Source organism: Mesoplodon densirostris, chromosome 6 (genome assembly GCF_025265405.1).
Source record: "Mesoplodon densirostris isolate mMesDen1 chromosome 6, mMesDen1 primary haplotype, whole genome shotgun sequence".
Classification (NCBI taxonomy): Eukaryota; Metazoa; Chordata; class Mammalia; order Artiodactyla; family Ziphiidae; genus Mesoplodon; species Mesoplodon densirostris.
Genome location: NC_082666.1, coordinates 78,358,489 through 78,385,619, shown reverse-complemented (window position 1 = coordinate 78,385,619; position 27,131 = coordinate 78,358,489). Strand labels below are relative to the sequence as shown.

At 38.0% G+C, this 27,131-nt stretch overlaps 1 protein-coding gene across 2 annotated transcripts in view; it reads right to left on the bottom strand.

Moving 5' to 3' along the window:
- SMC5 (structural maintenance of chromosomes 5) overlaps positions 1 to 27,131 on the bottom strand; it is a 102,473-nt gene that overhangs the window by 36,687 nt on the left and 38,655 nt on the right. Inside the window, exons 9-11 of one of the 2 annotated variants that reach the window (XM_060102285.1) lie at positions 19,293 to 19,548; positions 17,352 to 17,506; positions 12,182 to 12,295 (exon numbers count right to left, since the gene is read on the bottom strand). In XM_060102285.1, coding sequence (XP_059958268.1) covers positions 12,182 to 12,295; positions 17,352 to 17,506; positions 19,293 to 19,548 — 525 coding nt within the window. The remainder of the gene's footprint in view (positions 1 to 12,181; positions 12,296 to 17,351; positions 17,507 to 19,292; positions 19,549 to 27,131) is intronic. The other variant, XM_060102286.1, reaches the window with a different exon arrangement.

The window sequence follows — 27,131 nt, the reverse complement described above, 5'->3', positions numbered from 1 at the left end:
GAGCTTCGGAGCCACGGAGGAGAGCACAGCAACAGGGGTGCAGAGGGCAAAGCAGAGAGACTCCCGCACAGAGGATCGGTGCTGACCAGCACTCACCAGCCTGAGAGGCTTGTCTGCTCGCGCGCCAGGGCGGGTGGGGCTGGGAGCTGAGGCTCGGGCTTCGGTCGGATCCCAGGGAGAGGACTGGGGTTGGCTGCGTGAACACAGCCTGAAGGGGCTAGTGCACCATGGCTAGCCAGGAGGGAGTCTGGGAAAAAGTCTGGACCTGCCAAAGAGGCAAGAGACTTTTTCTTCCCTCTTTGTTTCCTGGTGCGCGAGGAGAGGGGATTCAGAGCGCTACTTAAAGGAGCTCCAAAGACGGGCGCGAGCCACAGCTAAAAGCGCGGACCCCACAGACGGGCATAAGACGCTAAGGCTGCTGCTGCTGCCACCAAGAAGCCTGTGTGTGAGCACAGGTCACTATCCACACCCCCCTTCTGGGGAGCCTGTGCAGCCCGCCACTGCCTGGGTCCCAGGATCCAGGGACAACTTCCCCGGGAGAACACCCGGCACGCCTCAGTCTGCTACAACGTCACGCCGGCCTCTGACGCCACAGGCTCGCCCCGCCTCCGTTGCTCTCCCTCCCCCCGGCCTGAGTGAGCCAAAGCACCCGAATAGGCGGCGGCTCCTTTAACCCCGTTCTGTCTGGGCGTGAACACACGCCCTCAGGCGACCTATATGCAGAAGCCGGGCCAAATCCAAACCTGAGCCCCGGGAGCTGTGAGAACAACGAAGAGAAAGGGAAATCTCTCCCAGCAGCCTCAGAAGCAGCGGATTAAATATCCACAATCAACTTGATGTACCCTGCATCTGTGGAATACATGAATACACAACGAATCATCCCAAATTGAGGAGGTGGACTTGGAGAGCAAGATTTATGATTTTTTCCCCTTTTCCTCTTTTTGTGAGTGTGCATGTGTATGCTTCTGTGTGAGATTTTGTCTGTATAGCTTTGCTTCCACCATTTGTCCCAGGGTTCTATCCGTCTGTTTTTAAAAAAAATTTTTTTCTTAGTAATTATTTTTTATTTTAATAACTATATTATATTTTATCATACTTTATTTATTTATTTTTTTGCGGTGCGCGGGCCTCTCACTGTTGTGGCCTCTCCCATTGCAGAGCACAGGCTCCGGACGTGCAGGCCCAGCGGCCATGGCTCACGGGCCCAGCCGCTCTGCGGCATGTGGGATCTTCCTGGACCGGGGCACGAACCCGTGTCCCCTGCATCGGCAGGCGGACTCTCAACCACTGCGCCACCAGGGAAGCCCTATCATACTTTATTTTACTTTATCTTCCTTCTTTCTTTCTTTCCTTCCTTCCCTCCTTTCTTCCCTCCTTCCTCCCTCCCTTTTTCTTTCTTTCTTTCTTTTTCTTTCTTTCTTTCTTTCTTTCTTTCTACTTCTACTAATTCTTTCTTTCTAATTTTTCTCCTTTTTATTCTGAGCCATGTGGATGAAAGGCTCTTGGTGCTGCAACCAGGAGTCAGTGCTGTGCCTCTGAGGTGGGAGAGCCAACTTCAGGACACTGGTCCACAAGAGACCTCCCAGCTCCACATAGTATTAAACGGCGAAAATCTCCCAGAGATCTCCATCTCAACACCAGCACCCAGCTTCACTCAATGACCAGCAAGCTACAGTGCTAGATACCCTATGCCAAACAACTAGAAAGACAGGAACACAACCCCACCCATTAGCAGAGAGGCTGCCGAAAATCATAATAAGTCCACAGACACCCCAAAACACACCACCAGACATGGACATGCCCACCAGAAAGACAAGATCCAGCCTCATCCAACAGAACACAGGCACTAGTCCCATCCACCAGGAAGACTACACAACCCACTGAACCAACCGGAGACACTGGGGACAGACACCAAAAACAATGGGAACTATGAACCTGCAGCCTGCAAAAAGGAGACCCCAAACACAGTAAGATAAGCTAAATGAGAAGACAGAAAAACACACAGCAGATGAAGGAGCAAGATAAAAACCCACCAGACCTGACAAATGAAGAGGAAATAGGCAGTCTACCTGAAAAAGAATTCAGAATAATGATAGTAAAGATGATCCAAAATCTTGGAAATAGAATAGACAAAATACAAGAAACATTTAACAAGGACCTAGAAGAACTAAAGATGAAACAAGCAACGATGAACAACACAATAAATGAAATTAAAAATACTCTAGATGGGATCAACAGCAGAATAACTGAGGCAGAAGAACAGATAAGTGACTTGGAAGATAAAACAGTGGAAATATCTACTGCAGAGCAGAATAAAGAAAAAAGAATGAAAAGAACTGAGGACAGTCTCAGGGACCTCTGGGACAACATTAAACGCACCAACATTCGAATTATAGGGGTCCCAGAAGAAGAAGAGAAAAAGAAAGGGACTGAGAAAATATTTGAAGACATTATAGTTGAAAACTTCCCTAATATGGGAAAGGAAATAGTTAATCAAGTCAGGGAAGCACAGAGAATCCCATACAGGATAAATCCAAGGAGAAATACGCCAAGACACATATTAATCAAACTGTCAAAAATTAAATACAAAGAAAACATATTAAAAGCAGCAAGGGAAAAACAACAAATAACACACAAGGGAATCCCCATAAGGTTAACAGCTGATCTTTCAGCAGAAACTCTGCAGGCGAGAAGGGACTGGCAGGACATATTTAAAGTGATGAAGGAGAAAAACCTACAACCAAGATTACTCTACCCAGCAAGGATCTCATTCAGATTTTTTTTTTTTTTTGGCGGTATGCGGGCCTCTCACTGTTCTGGCCTCTCCCGTCGCAGAGCACAGGCTCTGGACGCGCAGGACCAGCGGCCATGGCTTATGGGCCCAGCCGCTCCGCTGCATGTCGGATCTTCCCGGACTGGGGCATGAACCCATGTCCCCTGCATTGGCAGGCGGACTCTCAACCACTGCACCACCAAGGAGGCCCTCATTCAGATTTGATGGAGAAATTAAAACCTTTACAGACAAGCAAAAGCTGAGAGAGTTCAGCACCACCAAAACAGCTTTACAACAAATGCTAAACGAACTTCTCTAAGCAAGAAACACAAGAGAAGGAAAAGACCTACAATAACGAACCCAGAACAATTAAGAAAGTGGGAATAGGAACATACATATAGATAATTACCTTAAATGTAAATGGACTAAATGCTCCCACCAAAAGACACAGATTGGCTGAATGGATACAAAAACAAGACCCATATATATGCTGTCTACAAGAGACCCACTTCAGACCGAGAGACACATACACCTAAAGTAAGGGGATGTAAAAAGATATTCCATGGGGCTTCCCTGGTGGCGCAGTGGTTGAGAGTCCGCCTGCCGATGCAGGGGATACGGGTTCGTGCCCCGGTCTGGGAAGATCCCACATGCCGCGGAGAGGCTGGGCCCGTGAGCCATGGCCGCTGGGCCTGTGCGTCCGGAGCCTGTGCTCCGCAATGGGGGAGGCCACAACAGTGAGAGGCCCGCGTAAAGCAAAAAAAAAAAAAAAAAAAAAAAAAAAAAAAAGATATTCCATGCAAATGGAAACCAAAAGAAAGCTGGAGTAGCAATTCTCACATCAGACAAAATAGACTTTAAAATAAAGACTATTAGAAGAGACAAAGAAGGACACTACATAATGATCAAGGGATCGATCCAAGAAGAAAATATAACAATTGTAAATATTTATGCACCCAACATAGGAGCACCTCAATAAATAAGGCAAATACTAACAGCCATAAAAGGGGAAATCGACAGTAACACATTCATAATAGGGGACTTTAACACCCCACTTTCACCAATGGACAGATCATCCAAAATGAAAATAAATAAGGAAACACAAGCTTTAAATGATACATTAAACAAGATGAACTTAATTGATACTTATAGGACACTCCATCTAAAAATCACAGAATACACATTTTTATCAAGTGCTCATGGAACACTCTCCAGGATAGATTATATCTTGGGTCACAAATCAAGCCTTGGTAAATTTAAGAAAACTGAAATTGTATCAAGTATCTTTTCCGACCACAATGCTATGAGACTAGATATCAATTACAAGAAAAGATCTGTAAAAAATACAAACACATGGAGGCTAAACAATACACTACTTAATAATGAAGTGATCACTGAAGAAATCAAAGAGGAAATAAAAAAATACCTAGAAACAAATGACAATGGAGACACGACGACCCAAAACCTATGGGATGCAGCAAGAGCAGTTCTAAGAGGGAAGTTTATAGCAACACAATCCTACCTTAAGAAACAAGAAACATCTCGAATAAACAACCTAACCTTGCACCTAAAGCAATTAGAGAAAGAAGAACAAAAAAACCCCAAAGTTAGCAGAAGGAAAGAAATCATAAAAATCAGATCAGAAATAAATGAAAAAGAAATGAAGGAAACGATAGCAAAGATCAATAAAACTAAAAGCTGGTTCTTTGAGAAGATAAACAAAATTGATAAACCATTAGCCAGACTCATCAAGAAAAAAAGGGAGGGGAGACGCAAAAGGGAGGGGATATGGGAACATATGTATATGTATAACTGATTAAATTTGTTATAAAGCAAAAAAAACCAAAAAAAACATAAATAAATAGAAGCACTAATATCCTAATCATAATTAAAAAAAAAGAAAAAAAGGGAGAAGACTCAAATCAATAGTGTTAGAAATGAAAACGGAGACTGACACTGCAGAAATACAAAAGATCATGAGAGATTACTACAAGCAACTCTATGCCAATAAAATGGACAATCTGTAAGAAATGGACAAATTCTTAGAAATGCACAACCTGCCAAGACTGAATCAGGAAGAAATAGAAAATATGAACAGACCAATCACAAGCACTGAAATTGAAAATGTGATTAAAAATCTTCCAAGAAACAAAAGCCCAGGACCAGAAGGCGTCACAGGCGAATTCTATCAAACATTTAGAGAGGAGCTAACACCTATCCTTCTCAAACTCTTCCAAAATATAGCAGAGGGAGGAACACTCCCAAACTCATTCTACGAGGCCACCATCACCCTGATACCAAAACCAGACAAAGGTGTCACAAACAAAGAAAACTACAGGCCAATATCACTGATGAACATAGATGCAAAAATCCTCAACAAAATCTAGCAAACAGAATGCAACAGCACATTAAAAGGATCATACACCATGATCAAGTGGGGTTTATCCCAGGAATGCAAGGATTCTTCAATATATGCAAATCAGTCAATGTGATAAACCATATTAACAAATTGAAGGATAAAAACCTATGATCATCTAAATAGATGCAGAAGCAGCTTTTGACAAAATTCAACACCCATTTATGATAAAAACCCTGCAGAAAGTAGGCATAGAGGGAACTTTCCTCAACATAATAAAGGCCATATATGACAAACCCACAGCCAACATCGTTCTCAATGGTGAAAAAGTGAAACCATTTCCATCAAGATCAGGAAGAAGACAAGGTTGCCCACTCTCACCACTATTACTCAACACATTTTTGGAATTTTAACCTACAGCAACCAGAGAAGAAAAAGAAATAAAAGGAATCCAAATCAGAAAAGAAGAAGTAAAGCTGTCACTGTTTGCAGATGACATGATACTATACATAGAGAATCCTAAAGATGCTACCAGAAAACTACTAGAGCTAATCAATGAATTTGGTAAAGTAGCAGGATACAAAATTAATGCACAGAAATCTCTGGCATTCCTATATACTAATGATGAAAAATCTGTAAGTGAAATCAAGAAAACACTCCCATTTACCATTGCAACAAAAAGAATAAAATATCTAGGAATAAACCTACCTAAGGAGACAAAAGACCTGTATGCAGAAAATTATAATATGCTGATGAAAGAAATTAAAGATGATACAAATAGATGGAGAGCTATACCATGTTCTTGGATTGGAAGAATCAACATTGTGAAAATGGCTCTACTACCCAAAGCAATCTACAGATTCAATGCAATCCCTATCAAACTACCACTGGCATTTTCACAGAACTAAAACAAAAACTTTCACAATTTGTATGGAAACACAAAAGACCCCACATAGCCAAAGCAATCTTGAGAATGAAAAATGGAGCTGGAGGAATCAGGCTCCCTGACTTCAGACTATACTACAAAGCTACAGTCATCAAGACAGTATGGTACTGGCACAAAAACAGAAAGATAGATCAATGGAACAGGATAGAAAGCCCAGAGATAAACCCACGGACATATGGTCACCTTATCTTTGATAAAGGAGGCAGGAATGTACAGTGGAGAAAGGACAGCCTCTTCAATAAGTGGTGCTGGGAAAACTGGACAGGTACATGTAAAAGTATGAGATTAGATCACTCCCTAACACCATACACAAAAATAAGCTCAAAATGGATTAAAGACCTAAATTTAAGGCCAGACACTATCAAACTCTTAGAGGAAAACATAGGCAGAATACTGTATGACATAAATCACAGCAAGATCCTTTTTGACCCACCTCCTAGAGAAATGGAAATAAAAAAAAAATAAACAAATGGGACCTAATGAAACTTCAAAGCTTTTGCACAGCAAAGGAAACCATAAACAAGACCAAAAGACAACCCTCAGAATGGGAGAAAATATTTCCAAATGAAGCAACTGACAAAGGATTAATCTCCAGAATTTATAAGCAGCTCATGCAGCTCAATAACAAAAAACCAAACAATCCAATCCAAAAATGGGCAGAAGACCTAAATAGACATTTCTCCACAGAAGATATACAAATGGCCAACAAACACATGAAAGGATGCTCAACATCATTAATCATTAGAGAAATGCAAATCAAAACTACAATGAGATATCATCTCACACCAGTGAGAATGGCCGTCATCAAAAAATCTAGAAACAATAAATGCTGGAGAGGGTGTGGAGAAAAGGGAACCCTCTTGCACTGCTGGTGGGAATGTGAATTGGTACAGCCACTATGGAGAACAGTATGGAGGTTCCTTAAAAAACTACAAATAGTACTACCATATGACCCAGCAATCCCACTACTGGGCATATACCCTGAGAAAACCATAATTCAGAGTCATGTACCAAAATGTACACTGCAGCTCTATTTACAATAGCCTGGAGGTGGAAACAACCTAAGTGTCCATCATCGGATGAATGGATAAAGAAGATGTGGCACATATATACAATGAAATATTACTCAGCTATAAAAAGAAATGAAATTGAGCTATTTGTAATGAGGTGGATAGACCTAGAGTCTGTCATACAGAGTGAAGTAAGTCAGAAAGAGAAAGACAAATACTGTATGCTAACACATATATATGGAATTTAAGAAAAAAGATGTCATGAAGAACCTAGGGGTAAGACAGGAATAAAGACACACACCTACTTGAGAATGGACTTGAGGATATGGCGAGGGGGAAGTGTAAGCTGTGACAAAGTGAGAGAGAGGCATGGACATATATACACTACCAAACGTAAGGTAGATAGCTAGTGGGAAGGAGCCGCATAGCACAGGGAGATCAGCTCGGTGGTTTGTGACCGCCTGGAGGGGTGGGATAGGGAGGGTGGGAGGGAGGGAGACGCAAGAGGGAAGAGATATGGGAACATATGTATATGTATAACTGATTCACTTTGTTATAAGTTTTATATAACTAACACACCATTGTAAAGCAATTATACTCCAATAAAGATGTAAAAGATGTAAAAAAAAAAAAAAAAAACCTCATGGTAACTGCACACTGAAAATCTACAATAGATACACGTGCAGAAAAGAATAAGGAATCCAAACACAACAGTACAGTTAGTCATCAAATCACAAGAGAAAAAAAAGAGGAAGGGAAGAAAAAACACCTACAAAAACAAATCCAAAACAATTAACAAAATGGCAAAAAGAAGCTACAGTCATCAAAACAGTACGGTACTGGCACAAAAAACAGAAATACAGATCAATGGAACAGGATAGAAAGCCTAGAAATAAACCCACGCACATATGGTCAATGAATCTACAACAAAGGAGGCAAGACTATACAATGGAGAAAAGACAGTCTCTTTAATAAATGGTGCTGGGCAAACTGGACAGCTACACATGAAAAAATGAAATTAAAACATTCTTTAACAAGATACATATAAATAAACTCAAAATGGATTAAAGACCTAAATATAAGACCAGATACTATAAAACTCTTAGAGGAAAATATAGGCAGATCACTCTTTGACATAAATCGCAGCAATATTTTTTTCAATCTGTCTCCTAGAGTAATGCAAATAAAAACAAAAATAAGCATGGGACCTAATCAAACTCAAAAGCTTTTGCACAGCAAACGAAACCATAAACAAAATGAAAAGACAACCCACAGAATGGGAGAAAATATTTGCAAACCAAGAGATTAACAAGGGATTAATTTCCAAAATTTACAAACAGCTCATGCGGCTCAATATCAAAAAAACAAACAACCCAATCAAAAAATGGGCAGAAGACCTAAATAGACATTTCTCCAAAGAAGACTTGCAGATGGCCAAGAGGCACACAAAAAGATGCTCAACATTGCTCATTATTAGAGAAATGCAAATCAAAACTACAATGAAATATCACCTCAAAAAAAAAAAAAAAAAAAAAAAAGGACTTCCCTGGTGCCACAGTGGTTACGAATCTGCCTGCCAATGCAGGGGACCTGGGTTCAAGCCCTGGTCCAGGAAGATCCCACATGCTGCAGAGCAACTAAGCCCATGTGCCACAACTACTGAGCCTGCACTCTAGAGCCCACGAGCCAAAACTACTGAGCCCACGTGCCATAAGTACTGAAGCCTGCGTGCCTAGAGCCCACACTCCACAACAAGAGAAGCCACTGCAATGAGAAGCCCGTGCACCACAATGAAGAGTAGACCCCCTTGCCCCAACTAGAGAAAAGCCTGCATGCAGCAACAAAGACCCAATGCAGCCAAAAATAAACAAATAAACAAATAAATATATTAAAAAAAAAGAAACATCACCTCACACCAATCAGAATGGCCATCATCAAAAAGTCAACAAACAATAAATGCTGGAGAGGGTGTGGAAAAAAGGGAACCCTTTTGCACAGTTGGTGGGAATGTAAATTGGTACAGCCACTATGGAGAACAGTATGGAGGTTCCTTAAGAAACTAAAATTAGAGCTATCATATGATTCAGCAATCCCACTCCTGGGCATATATCCAGAGGAAACCACGGTTCGAAAGGATACATGCGTCCCAATGTTCACTGCAGCACTACTTACAATAGCCAAGACATGGAAGCAACCTAAATGTCCATCGACAAGTGAATGGATAAAGAAGATGTGGTACATATATACAATGGAATATTACTCAGCCATTAAAAAGAATGAAATAATGCCATTTGCAGCAACATGGATGGACCTGGAGATTATCATACTAAGTGAAGTAAGTCAGACAGAGGAAGACAAATATCATATGATATGGCTTTATGTGTAATCTAAAAAAATTGATATATATGAACTTATTTACAAAACAGAAACAGACTTACAGACTTAGAGAATGAATTTATGGTTACCAGGGGAGAAGGGTGGGGGGGAGGGATAGATCAGCAGTTTGGGATTGACATGTACACACTGCTATATTTAAAATACACAACAAACAAGGACCTACTGTATAGCCCAGGGAACTCTACTCAATACTCTGTGATAACCTAAATGGGAAAAGAATTTGAAAAAGAATAGATACATGTATATTCATAACCGAATCACTTTGCTGTATACCTGAAACTAACACAATACTGTTAATCAACTATACTCCAATATAAATTAAAAATTAAAAAAATGAAAAAATCAATAAAGCAAATAGGGCAAAATGTAAATAATTATTGTAAATCTGGGTAAAAGGTATATAGGAGAATATGTATGACTCTTACAACTTTTCTATAAGTTTGAAGTTATATCAAAATAAGTTATTAAAAAAAATAAAGTAGAGGTATAGACGAAACAATATGGGCCATGAGTCAATATATCAATGATACTAGTATGCAGAATTCATTTAAGTTTTAAAAATCTATTGTTTTAGTGGCTACACTAAATAAAATTGAATTATACAATGAGAAAGTAATTTCCTTTTCAATTCCCTTTCAATATTTCTAATCATACCAATGAGTAAGTTACATACAGTGTCATCATGTCTTTAACTCCTTATTACCTCCTTTTAAAAAAATCATATCATCTGCTTTCGAGAAGCAACAGTACAGATCTAGGATTTACTAATATGCTTTTACTGTCTTTACTGTAATGTAAATTATTTGTTTTTCTAATTTGGTAATGACATTATACTTCCTTTCAGAATATTTCATTTCAGTAACAAGAAGTGAAGTGATTTAAAGAAAAAATTTAAATAATAATATAGTTAGTACCCAGATATGGCAAAAATTGTGATGGTAGTACACGGTAGTATGCAGAAATGGCAAACACCATGAAGGTTTGTAAGTTACTGAAGGATGGGAAACGGTACTCTAGTAGGTATAATTACAGGAGGAGGTTATATACAATATATTTCAAATTTTAAAATATACACACAAAAAGTGATACATGTAAGAGGAAGTTCTAGTCCTAATGATGAGCCCCTATGGAAAGTTGTCACAGTACAAGAAAAAAAAAAAAAGGTCAAATTAACAGGGACCTGTCATATTATTAATATATGGTTCAAATTCTTAGCACAGAGGAAGAAGCATGAGTTTTAGAGGCAAATCCAGTTACTCAGTGTAGGCTAAGCTGGCCATTTGCAAAATAGAAATCATCTAATTACACCTGACTCCAGGCCCTTCACACTGTGTCATGTCTCACAGACTTGTAATCCAAGTAACCTACTTCTTCAGTGACATCAGTTCAAGAACTGACTGTTTAGGCTTAAATAGTTCTAAATAACACAAATGCTTAACTTTTTGGAGACCATTTTATAATTCTGTAGATTCAACTTTTTTATCCAGTCATCTTTTATTCACATTCCCTGTCAACTCCAAACCAGAAGGAGGGCAATACGTAAAAGTCAAAGAAAGTAAAGATTCTTTCCAATCACTTGTGTACCAGAGAAATAGAGGACTACTTAAGCCGATTCATGGTCCTGTCCTCACTTATACTAGAAAAAGTTTAAACAAAACAAAATCTAAACCTCATCTTTCCAGGGCTTTTTAAAAAGTAGAAGGCGTATTGCAAAAGGAAAAAGAAACCTTACTGGCAAGGATAGTAACATACATAGCTAACAATATGTATTATATAGATATATAACAATATATAATAAAAACAACAGTACCCAACAAACACTGTTCTAAACTTTTTCATTTAATAAATTATTTAATCATCACAACCATCTTTTGAAGTAGGTATTATCTCCATTTTATAGTGAAGAAATTAAGACACAGAACATTTAGTCAACTTGCTGAAATCAGCAGTAAAGTCGGAATTCAAAGCCTGGTAGCCTATCTGTAGAGTCTATACTCTTAACGAAGCCATGCTGTCTTCCAGTGGCTAATATTCTTGGTCAGTGGTGTTTTTCTAGTCAGGTACAGAATTCTCATTCTTTTTAAAGTTTTTTATTTATAATAAGCAACAACATTATATTCCCCTCCAAAGAAAAACTGAGTTCATTCCAATACATTTCCTAAAAGGATGTCCAAGACCAAAGTCTCATCATTATGATGTTTCTCTTAAAACAATGTGACAGGGGCTTCCCTGGTGGCGCAGTGGTTGAGAGTCCACCTGCCGATGCAGGGGATGCAGGTTCGTGCCCCAGTCTGGGAGGATCCCACATGCCGCGGAGCGGCTGGGCCCGTGAGCCGTGGCCGCTGAGCCTGCGCGTCCGGAGCCTGTGCTCCGCAACGGGAGGGGCCACAGCACTGAGAGGCCCGCGTAACACACACACACACACAAAAACAAAACAATGTGACAGAATTACTCTTCATATTAATTCCCAATGGTAATTTCAAAAAATGTTGAAGATGGAATTATGGGCTGTTGTTTCTCTTATAAAACTAATTCAATCCTCAGTGGTATAGAAAAAAGAAATTAGCAAATTTGAATGATTTTACACAAGAGTTACTGCTGGTAAAATAGGTCATTATCATTTTTTGCTCTAGATTGAGGCTGAAAACTCAAGCCCTGGAAGCTAAGTGTGAAGTGAATTAAAATATTACAGTACTTGCCTCTTTGAGGAAAACCTCCATATCTTCTTGACTTTCAAACACAAAGGCTCTCAAGTCATTTGATGGAATATGATTTTCAATATATTTGGCATTTTTGTTATCTTTCATATTGATCTAAACAAAACAAAAAGAAAATAAAAGTTGATTTTCATGAAACCCAAACTGACTACTAGAACATAATTATACTTAACTTAGCTTTATTTAATTAGGTTAAATAAATCCTCAAGAAAAAAGGAGACCAAAAAAGAACAGTTTGGTACTGAAGAGTCAACATTTTAAAACATCTGTTTAATTTACTGTCCAAGACATAGTAAAACAAAAGCCAAGACTTTAATAGCACCTAATGCATATTGATTTTGATACCATCTAAGAAATAAAAAGTTCCCTTCAGGCCAACTCACTGAAAACATCTGAAATAGGGTTAGATTGTAACCTGATTATAAACATTTCTCATCTGTCCCCAAACTTTTAATATTTTTCTTCTTAATCTTTAAGAGGAATTCATGCTATCCATGGCAAAAACTAATTAGTTTAAAAATACAAAGGCCTAAATAAAACTTTATGAAACTAATGAAAAAAACTTGCTGTGGATTAATTGTAACTATTGGTGCTTTCAAGAGAAACCCTAGGTTTGTACTACTAGAGCATAAACTTAATTACTTACTCAAAAAATACTAACTAATTAGACATTTTTGCACTTGAGGCTCAGTGCTATGGAAGATACTAAGATAGTTCAAGATCTAGGGCTCTGGCATCAGACAGATGTCACTTCCATTCCTATGTATGACCTTAATCAAGTACCACCTAAATCTCTGAAAGCTTTAGTTACTTCATCCTAAAATGGGTAGAGTAAAACAGTCTGTATCTCAAGGGACTAAATGTGGATTAAAAGAAATAATACAACAAAAAAAATTAGTAGACTGCTTGTCACATAAATGTTGGTATTATTTTAAATTACAGAATATTGATCAGTATAGAAAGATGGGAAAACTAATAAACAAGCAAACAAATGAAAAAATCAAAGCCATATAAAATACCATCACCCAGACATAAACACTACAGACATTAGATGTCTACTGTTTCACAATTTTTTTCTTTCTTTTTTTTTTTTTTGCGGTACGCGGGCCTCTCACTGTTGTGGCCTCTCCTGTTGTGGAGCATAGGCTCCGGACGTGCAGGCTCAGCGGCGATGGCCCACGGGCCCAGCTGCTCCACGGCATGTGGGATCCTCCCTGACTGGGGCACGAACCCGTGTCCCCTGCATTGGCGGGTGGATTCTCAACCACTGCGCCACCAGGTAAGCCCGTTTCACAATTTTGGTATCAGGTTATTGGGTTGGCCAGAAAGTTCACTTGGTTTTTCCATAAGATGGCTCAGTGCTTAGTTGCCTTTAACTTCGTTCAAAACAACTTTGTTAGACTATATTGTGACAGCTGTCATATCAGCGTGTATTTAAAAAAAAAAACAAAATTGGTGAATTTTTGTGTAGCCATTTTAATATTGAAGATGGAAGAAAAAAGCAACATTTTCGGCATATTATTCTTTATTATTTTAAGAAAGGTAAAAACGCAACTGAAATGCAAAAAAAGATTTGTGTAGCATATGGAGAAGGTGCTATGACTGATTGAATGTGTCAAAAGTGGTGTGCGAAGTTTCGTGCTGGAGATTTCTCGCCAGACAATGCTCCACAGTCAGGTAGACCAGTTGAAGTTGACAGCTATCAAATCGAGACATTAACTGAGAACAACTGACTTTATACCAAGCAGGAGATAGCCGACATACTCACAGTATCCAAATCAAGTGTTGAAAATCATTTGCATCAGCTTGGTTATGTTAACTGCTTTGATGTTTGGGTTCCACATAAGTTAAGCGAAAAAAACCTTCTTGACTGTATTTCTGCATGTGATTCTCTACTTAAACGTGATGAAAACGTTCCGTTTTTTAAAAAAATTGTGATGGGCCATGAAAAGTGTACAATGATGTGGAACAGGAGAGACTGTGGGGCAAGTGAAATGAACCACCAACAACCACACGAAAGGCCGGTCTTCGTCCAAAGAAGGTGATGTTGTGTATATGGTGGGATTGGAAGGGAGTCCTCTATTATGAGCTCCTTCTGGAAAACCACACGATTAATTCCAACAAGTACTGCCCCCAATTCAACCAACTGAAAGCGGCACTTCGCAAAAAGCGTCCAGAGTTAGTCAACAGAAAATGCATAATCTTCCATCGGGATAATGCAAGACGGCATGTTTCTTTGATGACCAGGCAAAAATGCTTATTGCTTGGCTGGGAAGTTCTGATTCATCTGCCATATTCACCAGACATTGCACCTTTGGATTTCCATTTATGTCAGTCTTTACAAAATTCTCTTAATGGAAAAATTTTCAATTCCCTGGGAGACTGTAAAAGGCACCTAGAACAGTTCTTTGCTCAAAAAGATAGAAAGTTTTGGGAAGACGGAATTATGAAGTTGCCTGAAAAATGGCAGAAGGTAGCAGAACAAAAGGGTGAATACGCTGTTCAATAATGTTATTGGTGAAAATGAAAAATGTGTCTTTTATTTTTACTTAAAACCCAAAGGAACTTTTTGGCCAACTCAATACTTTGTTGTAAGGAATGGTACAAATGAAAAAAATAATAAAGTGGGTATTTGCTACAACTTACAGAAAGGGTAAAGTAACCCCAATATCACCACAGGAAGTCATCTTTTTTTATAGTTATGGATAAGCCAGCATAGGACTTAGCTCTCATTATCACTCTCCCCCAGGGTGCATTTAACAGAGACATTCTGCCATATCAGATTCTGGGGCCCATATCTTGTATAAGTTGGTTACACGGTCATCTAATTTTTTGATGAATTTCACCTGCTCGTTTAGGTAATGAGTCTCAGAGAAGTCACACAAGTAGGGGTCATTTTTGTCACTGGTCAGTTTGTGCATTTACAGTAGTGACTGATTCACAATTTTTTCCAAGTGTAATACACACTCCATTGCATTCATTGTCTGGTTTCCTGATATCCTGAAGGAAGATTTGGCCCTTTGTTGGTTCTGAACCTTCATCAGCTTCTTAGCAAGCTCCTTCTCCTCATGAGATTGGTGAAGAAAATATCTGGCAAAGTTCTTCAGAGCCACATGTTTACAAAGTAGTAAGACACAGACAGGTAGGCATAGGAGGTGTAGCTTTCCAAGATGTTCTTGGTGGTTGATGGCAGACTCCTGTTTCACAATTTTTAAAAATGAAATCTTTCTATATATCCTATCCTGTAATCTGTTTTATAAGTCATTAACATATCATAAATGTCCCTTTATATTAGTAAATAGAGACCTATGGCAACATTTTAAAGGCCTATGGAGGGCTTCCCTGGTGGCGCAGTGGTTGAGAGTCTGCCTGCCGATGCAGGGGACACGGGTTCGTGCCCCGGTCCGGGAAGATCCCACATGCCGCGGAGCGGCTGGGCCTGTGAGCCATGGCCGCTGGGCCTGCACGTCTGGAGCCTGTGCTCCGCAACAGGAGAGGCCACAACAGTGACAGGCCCGCATACCACAAAAAAATAAAAATAAAAAAATAATAAAATAAAGGCCTATGGAGGTGGTACAATGCATTTCAACTAGATTTTGAAGGGTTAGGTAAGTGTATGGGCAGGATACAGTTGGAAGAAAGTGGTAGGAAAAGTAAAAGGTTGTTCCAGGAAGGTAAGATAACAGAGTATCTCCCTTTATCTCAGACTCAAATGTAATTAAAAAGTAAATATATGCCAGCTAGTAATCTGACTTGGTGATAGGCTACTATCAGGAAATCAAGTGACAAGAGGATGACAAATCTAATAAAGTCCATAAGTATTGTCTTGAGGTTGACATTTTAATAAGAATCTGTTGAAAATTACATTTGCATTCTAATTTATAATACTAAGGGTCACAGTATTTCTTCTTGTGTTTTCTTTCAGTCCTTACTGGATTAATCAAAACAGTAATGTCTGCATCCAAAATAGGTATTCCCTTCTTGATCAAGCACAAATATTCTAATAATTCATACCTGAGCAAGAAGAGAATACAGTATTATGCATACTAATTTTGCTAATATAATGCAAACTATATGAAATGACTTTGAATAAAGCATAATATAAACAGGAGTTACAGAATATAGAACTTTTCATGAATCCTACAAGGATCTACAGTGAATTCTTTCCAAAAAAAAAAATCATCTAGCAAAAATAATCCTTTTATCATTTTGGAGTAAGTTTTAAGTGTGTATGTGTGTGTGTGTGTGTGTGTGTGTGTGTGCATAAAACATGTCATTAGCAAAGAATGTAGGTTTTACTTTTTCGTTCCTTCTCATGGCCCAACTTACCATTTAAAATATTTTAGATGGAAATTTTCCTAGTAAATCCACACCCACATTTAATTAAATGATTTACTAAATACAGCTTGCCCTATTCTTGATGACTCATGATCATTAATAAGACATCAAATGTTTATAAGGTCAATAAATTGTTGGTTTCATTCTCAGAATCCTCAGAATGCTTTATTTTTGTAGCAGATGATTTTGTTGTCTATCCTGTCAGGTGTTCCATATCAACTGTATTTATTTATAGCAGTTTTCTACCCCTTTGGCAGCATTTAATATATTGCCTGTTATAACCAAAGAATAGCAATTGCCAGAAGGAAACCAGCTAACCAAGTTTACACATGATTCTTGGTCAATAAGTTGCCAGTTTCATACTTCTATCGAGAAAAAGTTCATAGGCTTATTATCAAGGACCCTTTAAAAAGCTCATGTATGGGGCCTCCCTGGTGGCGCAAGTGGTTGAGAGTCCGCCTGCCGATGCAGGGGATACGGGTTCGTGCCCCGGTCTGGGAGGATCCCATATGCCGCGGAGCGGCTGGGCCCGTGAGCCATGGCCGCTGAGCCTGCGCGTCCGGAGCCTGCGCGTCCGGAGCCTGTGCTCCGCAACGGGGGAGGCCACAACAGTGAGAGGCCCGCATACCGAAAAAAAAAAAAAAAAAAAAACAATAAAAAGCTCATGTATGGATTCAGCAGCATACCAGATGCCACAAGTCTACTAATGGAAAAGCAGGGTGTTAACAAGACTAAGAATTTTTAAAACAACAAAACCTACAATGATTACAATAATAAAACTAACAGATACTACTAAGATGAACAAATTTCTTACCGTGAGCATTATGGGTTCACAGACTCTTTGCTTAAATTTGTCTCTGTTATTTCTCAGCCATAAAACAGCATCATATGTATCACGGTATCTCTGTCTCAGCTTATCTTCCTTTTGATTCATAAGGTTGTCAAAACGCACAATATGATCATCCACACCTAAAATTGGAAAACAAAGCATTATTCCTCTGAAAACTTTAATTAGCGAAATAATCTATTAATAACATAAAAGAATATCTTAGATCTAAAGGTTATAAACACCACTCAGCAAGTACCCAACACAGTGAAAAAGACCCACCCTGGACAAATCATTCTTAAGTTTCTAAACACCTGGGATAAAAGATCTTTAAACTACCAAAAATAAATAGGTCACATCAAAAGACAATGGCAATAGGACTTCAGAATTCTGAAAGAAAAATTATTTTCAAGCTAGATTTTTATAAAACGAAAATAAAAAAGGGGATAATGAAGTAAAGATTTTTCAGGGATGCAAAGACTCAAATTAATTCCCAAATATCTCTTCTTAGGAGGTTATGTGAAGATGTACTCTTACAAAACAAGGAAGTAATTTAAGAAAAATGAAGACACAGAATTCAGGAATAGCTTTTTATCCAACACAGAAAAGGTGTGAGACAAGTCCTAAGTAACAGCCATACAGGAGACCTTGAGAACAATCAGTTTAGATGGGAGGAGGATGGAAGGTCTCAGAACTCAAGAGAATGCCTGATAATTTTTTTCCCAATTTAAGGAAATGCTAAAGTAAATGGTGTTTCTAAAAAATAGTAAATTAAAATCCTAAAAAAAATTATCAATGAACAGAAATTAGATCATAACGCACTACTTGGCTCTGCTGTGAGCAAGTTTTATTGTTGTAATAACATAAATAATACTTAATATTTCTAGCTATTAGAATCAACCCATAAACAGACCATATAAAACTTAATTATGATTCTCAATAAAATATGTTTTCAGCCTTTAAACTATAAAAACCAGAGTACATATTAAAGAATTAAAGGGAGGAAAGTAAAAAGAAAGGCTAGGAGTACCAGTATTTTTAGCTTACAAATGTGCATTCAAGCATTATCAACAAATGTTAACTGACAAAAAAAGGTAAGAATATTATTGGTAATAAATCAACATTAATAAATGTTAATGATTAATATTAATATAATAATCCCATTTGGGGAATTACAATAATAGGTAGGGGAGGTGTCATTAGTTGAAATCCACATCTGAAGCAACAAAATATTAAAAGATGATATCTAAAGTTGATTAACCAAGACATGGTGAAATAAAAATATGATTAAGATATATGAAAGACTATTAGAAAAAATTACTGAAATAGTTAAGAGTGCTTACTCTTGACAGTAGGTCTGGAAGTTGGAAAGATACTGGGCCACCCTTCTTGTCTAGTGTTATTTTTTTTTTAAACCATACACCTAGCATTTTGCTAAACAAATAAACAAATTTTTTTAATAACTGACCTTAGTCATATATACTGAGCAGACAGAATGTAAGATCTCCTCTAACTGAATAATGCTATATATCTAGCCACATGGTCTATAGCAAGGAAAAAAAAAGATGAAATCGGACAGGCTTCAAGGAGCAAAGCTAATGGAAGATTATGAAGGCTAGAATGAAGAGCTTAAATTTGACCTGAGAAATAACAGAAAAGTGAGTGACTGTAAAGAAAATAAAGCAAAGTATTTTTAGAGAATTAAATCAACTGCCGTAATCTGACATAAGACAATGGTCTGCTTGCGGCAAATCATTACACAATAGATATAGGTAATTAAGACATTAACATGGAAGAACTGAACTGAGCTTCCTCAACAAGCAGACATGAACACTTTAGAGACATGATCAGGGGAAAAAGAAAGCCCATCAACGGAGACATATCTCCATTTTATAAACATGTCTTCACTATAAGTTTAAAAAAACTTACTCTTCTTCTCCCTCTCTAGAGTTTCCCTCTCTCTACGCTTATCAATTATCTCGCCTTCACATAATGCCTTTTCATCTTGAACTCGTCTCAGATCATTTGTAATGGCATCAATTTGGGGTTGAAGGTTCTCACAGTTTTCTGTGGTCTTCAGTTCATTTTGCAAATCTTCTATCATTTTGCAGGTATTACTTATTCTCCTCTGTCGATCATGTTCTTCATTTTGTTTTACTGTTAAAGCTTGCTGAAGCTCCTCAATCTAATAAAACAAAAGCAGGTTAGCACTGGAGATTGTTTTTTCTCCTGGTTTATTAGGCTTTTATAGTAAAACAGTTTCAAAAATGCAAACAATCTAAGAACATGGGTTTTTTCCTCACTAAAAGGTATCCTATTAGAATTAAACTGTTACTCCTACCAGACTGTCTCTTTATCTGTTCAGCAATACATTCCAAGTACCTAGAGCAGTGGTTACCATATAGTTAGCATTCAGTAAATATTTGCTAAATAAACAAAATATTTATAAAGCCAATCAGCAGATTTCTAAATATTTATAGGAAGATTTTACATACTATATATCATAAAACTGAAAACAGTCACATGGTATACCACAGACTTTCAATAAAGCAGCAATAGAAATGATGATGAAGATTATGTCACCCTACTAATTTAAAACCACAATAAACTATTTTCTTTCCATTAAATTATTTTCTACTAGCACTTCAAATTACTATTTTAAGATTTTAATCCTCAATCTGTATGTTTATATTCAGGGTAAGTCATTAAAAAAAAACCAGATCATGCAACTTGCCAGTGGAATTTTTATCAAAACCATACATGGTCTACCTAAGACAGAGTTATGATTTTCTTCAAGATACAGACGCATACACCCAATTTATTTTTTACAAAAATAGAATTTTGTGTTAAATTAGATAAGGTTAACATATCACATAATTTGCTTATTAGTTACCTTTCTTTCCAAGTCAAATTTACTCCCTCTTCCTCCCCATTATAAACGTATATTTATGACATATTCAATATAGAAATATGGAAAATATAAAAACTTAAATAAAAAACACCTAAAATCTTAAGGTCCTTAAACATTTACATTTTAATGCCAGCCTATATCCATCAATAGAGCATATACGTTTTAGCAAATGGCATCACTAAAAATTTATTGAGAGCAGTTTCTCATTATCTCCATGTCCTTGCAAAACAAAAATTTAATACCTGAATAATGTTCTTTTATATAGATATACCACATTTTATCCCATTCCCTATTGTTGGAAATTTGGGTTATAATCAATTTTCTTTTCTAAAAGATTAGCTTTGACAGTGTCAAGATAATAAACTGAATACATGCCAAAATCCCCTCTCCTATAACAAACATGCAGAAGTGAAAGATAAAATATTATGTTTGAAAAAATTAAGATTTTGTGTGTGTGTGTGTGTGTGTGACTGAAAATTAACAATGTTCAATGGGCCCAAAAGAAGGAAGTAGACAAGAAGCCACAGTATTCAGCCAGGAAACCCATGAAGTCCAAAGCTTTTAGAAGAATAAACTGGCATGTCATGGGAGACAGAGAATTAAGAATCACCAAACACATGAGGAAGTCCAAGTCCATCAAAAAAGGGACAAGAAATTTAACAACTATAACCTCTACAATCCCAGGAAAATAGAGACCACCAAGCTACCAAAAATCACTGGGCTGCTGAAGAAATCTTATACCAAGAGGTCTTTGTCTGACATTGACCTGAAAAACTGAAAAGCAGCTTGATGGTCCCATGTCCTTCTAGCTAAATTTCTGAGTTCTAACTTTAACTCATTTGCCACCTTCATCCAAGAAACTACCATAACTAACTAATTCCATCACACCCATGTTTAGCTCAGGCACAGTAAGTCCAAGCCTCCTGGATCATTCATGTTCCCTAGGATACCATCCCCGTTACTGCTCTCTGTCTTCAATTTCTCTGAATGTTCTCTCTTCTTGTTCTAGCTAAAACTTGGCTATTCCTGGAAGATACTTCTCCCTAGAGACCTTTCAAATGGTGACCTTTTCCTGCCATAATTCTTCAGAGCACTTCAGGACTCAGAAGTGGGGAGGGTGTCCTCATCAATCTCCACTGTACTACTTCCTCCGTTAATTGAGCCTCACTTCAGATCTTTGAAGATCATATGATCAGACTTTAACACCCATTATCTTTGCTATGTTAACTACCCCCCTCAAAGTCTTTCCTCACCCTCTTCATTCATTGATGCCTTTAGCACCTGACTCACTGTCGTTCTCTCCATCATTATGCTGGCCATAATGGAACTCCAACATACATACAGAAAACCAGTCTAACTCTTTGGCCTCTGTGTTCCTTGACCTCTTCAATGGTCTTTTCCTAAACACCACCTCAGCCACCTTCTCCTACAGTTATATTATATTATATCTACAGTTATATCTCTGACTAGATCATGTAGATCACCAAAAATCATACCACCTCTGAAAACTATTTCCACAATCCTACTCTTTGATCACCATCTCCTTCCCTTACATTTTACTTACTATGGTCTTCCTACTGCAACTATCCTTTGACTGCACAGGGTCTTGTAATCCACTGACCCCACTATCTTTTCACAATCCACCACCCCCCTCATTTCTTTCCTTAACTGGCTGAGGTTCCACAACTCTAGAATCACTCCCTTGCAAAAGCCTCTTGACCCTCCACCATTCCTATGTCACATTAGCAAGGAAAAAGCTTAGTCCTTATTAAACCTAAATATATACTTTCTATTTATCTGTATCTAAACAACTGAACTAATTGGAGAAACTCTTGAAAACAGGTCTTACTTCAAATTTATGGCCACAAAACTTAAACAGGCACTCAGAACTCTCAGAAAAACCTACTACATTTTTCTAATAAATGTATGTTCTCATTCAGAGATGAATTCACATCTTTTCCTCCTTCCTCAATCTTATATTGCTAAAGGCTCTCTACTCTCCCAGCTAATGACCCTGTCTCCTATTTCATTAACAGCAGTGTTAAAGTCAGAGTACTCTGATCAGAGTACTTTTCCTCCTTTCAAAACCATCAACCTACCTCCATCTGTACTCACTCTGCTTTATCTTATACAATGCAAGGAGAGTTCTTGTAGCTACCTAAATCTACCCCTCCAGGGCTACTCCAAGCAGTGTTTTTCAAATTATTTATGGTGAAGAATCATTAAAATAATTCTAAGTAATCACAAGTCAACTTTTATCAATTACAACTACAAAAAATTGCTAATAATCATTTTGGTCAATTAGCAATAATCAATTGCTAATAAAACAGTTTGGCAATTCCTTCAAAAGTTATATGTACACTTATGATAGTCACTTCTAGGAAATTATCCAAAAAAATGAGAGCATATGTTATATTATATAAGAACTTGTACAAGAATATTCACGGCATTTTTTGGTAATAGCCCTAAACCAGAAACAACCTAAACGTCCATCAACAGATGAATGGATAAACAAATTGTGATCTCAAGAAAAGTGGGAAAAAAAAAATCAAAGTGTACAAAGATAAAAATACAACATATCTGGGCTTCCCTGGTGGCACAGTGGCTGGGAGTCCGCCTGCCGGTGCAGGGGACGCGGGTTCGTGCCCCGGTCCGGGAGGATCCCGCGTGCCGCGGAGCGGCTGGGCCCGTGGGCCATGGCCGCTGAGCCTGCGCGTCGGAGCCTGTGCTCCACAACGGGAGAGGCCACAGCGGTGAGAGGCCCGCGTACCGCAAAAAAAAAAAAACAAAAAAACAACATATCCAAATTTGCAGGACACAGGTAAAGCAGTGATGAGAGGAAAACTTATAGCATTAAGTGCATACACACAAGAAAAGAGGAAAAGTCTCAAATCAATAATCTGAGCAGAACCTGGAAAAAGAGCAAAACAACCCCACATCAAGCAGAAGAAAGGAAGTAATAAAAATATGAATGACTTTAATGAAATTAGAAAAATAACAGAGAAAAGCCAATGAAACAAAGAGCTAGTTCTTTGTAAAAAACAATGAAATTAACACATCTCTAGCAAGAATGATCCCCACCATCATACCCCACCAAAAAAAAAAAAAAAAAGACAAAGTAGACAGAAATTACCAACATCAGGAATGAAACAGGGTTAACAGTATCACTACAGAACCTACTGACATCCAAAGGATAATAAGAGAATTTATGCACACATAAATTTAACAATTTAGACAAAATGGACCAATTACTAAAAAAACCCACTAATTACCACAACTTAACCAATACAAAATAGATTATTTGAATTGCCCTGTAACTATTAAGTAAACTGAATTTATAATTTTAAAACTCCAAAAACAAATCTCCAGACCGTGACAGTGGTATTTGAGAATTATTCAGAATATATAAAGAAGAATTAACACAAATTCTACACACTCGCTTCCAAAACTGAGAATAGGAGGGAACACTTCCCAGTTCATTTTAAGAAGCTAGTTATTATCTTGATACCAAAAGCAGGCAAGTATGAAAAGAAAACCACAGAATACTGCTTCTGAAGATAGACACAAAAATCCTTTAAATGTTCGCTAACAGAATTCAACAATATGGAAAAGGAGTTATAAATTTATACACCATAACCAAGCAGGGTTTATTTCAGAAATGCAAGGTTGATTTGATATTCAAAAAAATCAATGTAATCCATCATTTTCACAAGCTAAAAATGAACATGTGCATGATTGTATCAATAGATATGCAGAAAAAGCATCTGACAAAATCCAACACTCACTCATGATATTCTCAGAAACACAGGAATAGAGGAGAACTTCCTGAACTTCCTGATCTATAAAAAACCCTACAGCTAACATTACACTTGACAGTGAAAAAATGAATGCTTTCCTCCTAAGACCAGGAACAAGGACAGGATGTCCACTCTAACCATTCTCTCTCTCTTTTTTTTTTTTTTTTTTGCAGTACACGGGCCTCTCACTGTTGTGGCCTCTCCCGCTGCGGAGCACAGGCTCCATATGCGCAAGCTCACCGGCCATGGCTCAGGGGCCCAGCTGCTCCATGGCATGTGGGATCTTCCTAGACCAGGGCACGAACCTGTCTCCCCTGCATCGGCAGGCAGACTCTCAACCACTGCGCCACTAGGGAAGCCCCCACTCTAATCATTCTTATTCAACACAGTGCTGGAACTTCTAGCTGGTGCAACAGGCAAGAAAGGAAATAAAGGGCATAAAAATCAGAATGGAAGAAATAAAGCTGTCTCCATTTGTAGATGACATGACTGCTTATAAAGAAACACCCCAAGTAAACCATTAAAAAAATAAGGAACAGGGGCTTCCCTGGTGGCGCAGTGGTTGAGAATCTGCCTGCCGATGCAGGGGACATGGGTTCGAGCCCTGGTCTGGGAAGATCCCACGTGCCACGGAGCAACTAGGCCCGTGAGCCACAGCTACTGAGCCTGCGCGTCTGGAACCTGTGCTCCGCAACAAGAGAGGCCACGATAGTGAGAGGCCCGCGCACTGTGATGAAGAGTGGCCCCTGCTTGCCCCAACTAGAGAAAGCCCTCGCACAGAAACGAAGACCCAACACAGCCATAAATAAATAATAAATAAATAAACTTTAAAAATTGCAACCTCCCTTTAAAAAAAAAAAAAGGAACAGAGAAAAAGAAAAATCAAAAGAAAAACTTGGGTATAATCCAACAAAACACAGAGAACCTATATGCTGAAAACTACAAAATACTGATGGAAAAAAATCAAAGATCTAAATAAATGGAGACATACCGTGTTCACAGTTTGGAAGATTCAACATAGTAAAGATTTCAATTCTCCCCAAGTTGACATACGTTTAATGCAAGTCCCATTAAAATCCTAGCAACATTTTTCTGTAGATATAGAAAAGATTTGGCTGTCAACAGGAATGGCAAAGGAACTCTGAAAATCCTCTCCTCCAGAAAAGTAATGAAAACATTGACAAAAATTATCAAAACTAACTCTTTCAGAACTCTGGAATTTAACCAAAGGCTTTTCAACTAGCCAGAGAGCATTTACTCAAGAAAAATGCTCGACTCTTGGTAAAACCAACAAGCTTTGTGGTGTTTTGAACATGCCCTATTCCTATTCCCCTCTCCTCAGTTCCTTGGCAGCCTTGAAAACCAACAGCCCACAGCCATAGTGAAATCAGCAGCCTAGGAGCTACGGGAGAGATCACAAAGTTAGAGAACTTTCACATTCTCAGTCTCAGAGAACTATCATTATCTGATCTGTCCGGCAGTTTCCAGAAAAACCTTACTTGCAAAGCTTGTCTTCATTTGACCTGATTCCATAGCTTGCACACTGCAAAAGACCCTTTTCCTTTGAGGAAGCTGCCAAAAACAATCAGTGGCAATTGTGTAACAACAGAGCTGCCTGGTGTAAGATAACAGTGTGGCAAACAATAAGCTAACCAAAAAATTTAAAAGAAAAAGCTGGAGAATATGATGCCCATAGGAAGTTTTGGTAGCTCCTGGGGATCTAGAAGGTCAGATGCATGCTTGAGTTAGGACTGTGCATGCCCAAGGCTGTATGAATGCCCTAGAAAGAGCTGAGGAGGCCCTTATCTCTCACAACATTCTGTGCGAACAGGAAGTGAAAGCTGAAACAGAGTTGTAAACTAGCACTGGAACTTAACCAAAGCTTTCAACAATTCAGGGAGTATTTGAGGACAGAATCTTGGTGGAAAGTGAAAACAATGCCTGACTGAATGTTGAAGGTGTGAACCAACATGCATTCAGAGACCCTCAACAAAGACTGGGAGACATACTAGATTGGGAGACATTATAGTCATTTGAGAAAATACCTGTCCAATAATTAGCTGACCACTAACTAACTGAGCAGAGACTTCAGTAGTTACATATGACAAAGAATACAGAATTCAAAGAGTTAGGAAAGTAATTTAAAAAAAACAAACAGCAACAACATCATCAGCAAACAAAAATAACACAAGCCTGGATTAAAGGAGGACAACTGATATCAGAGTTGCCACATCCTGCTATTTAAACTTTATAGTTTCAACAAAAAATTAAAACACAGTCAACAAAACAAGAAAGTATAATCCATACACAGGAAAAAAAAGCAGTCAACAAAAAATGTCCCTGAAGAAGCCCAGAAATAGTTACAAAATAATGACTTTAAGACAGCTATTTTAGATATATTCAATGAACTAAAGGAAAACATGTCTAAGGAAAAGAAAGAGAACAATGTCTTATTGAATAGAGAATATCAATAGAGAGAGAAATTATAAAAAAAGAGTCAAGTAGAAATTCTCAGTTGAAAAGTTCAGTAACTGAAATAAAAGATTCACTAGTGGAGCTCAATGGCAGATTTGAACATGCAAAGCAAAGATTAAGTGAGCCTGAAGATAAGTCAATTGAAAGTATTCAGTCTGAGGAACAGAAAAAAAGAAAAAGAAAAAGAAATAGAATGTAGGACACCATTAAATATATCAAAATATGTATAATAGGAGTCTCAGAAGGAGAGAAGGAAAAGAAAGAAGCAGGAAGAATATCTGAAGAATAATGATCCTAAGCTTCCCAATTGTGATGAAGAACATTAATCTACACATCCAAGAAGCTCCATTAATTCCAAGCAGGATAAACCAAAGGCGACTCACATCTAGAAATTTCATAGTTAACTGCTGAAAAGAAGAGAATTTTGAAAGCAAGAAAGAAGTAACTTATCATGTACAAGGGATCCTCAATAAGATTGATAGCTGATTCCTCATCAAAAACCATGGAGGTCAGAAGGCAGTGGATGTTATATTCAAATACTGAAAGAAAACCAAGAATTCTATACCCAGCAAAACTATCCCTCCA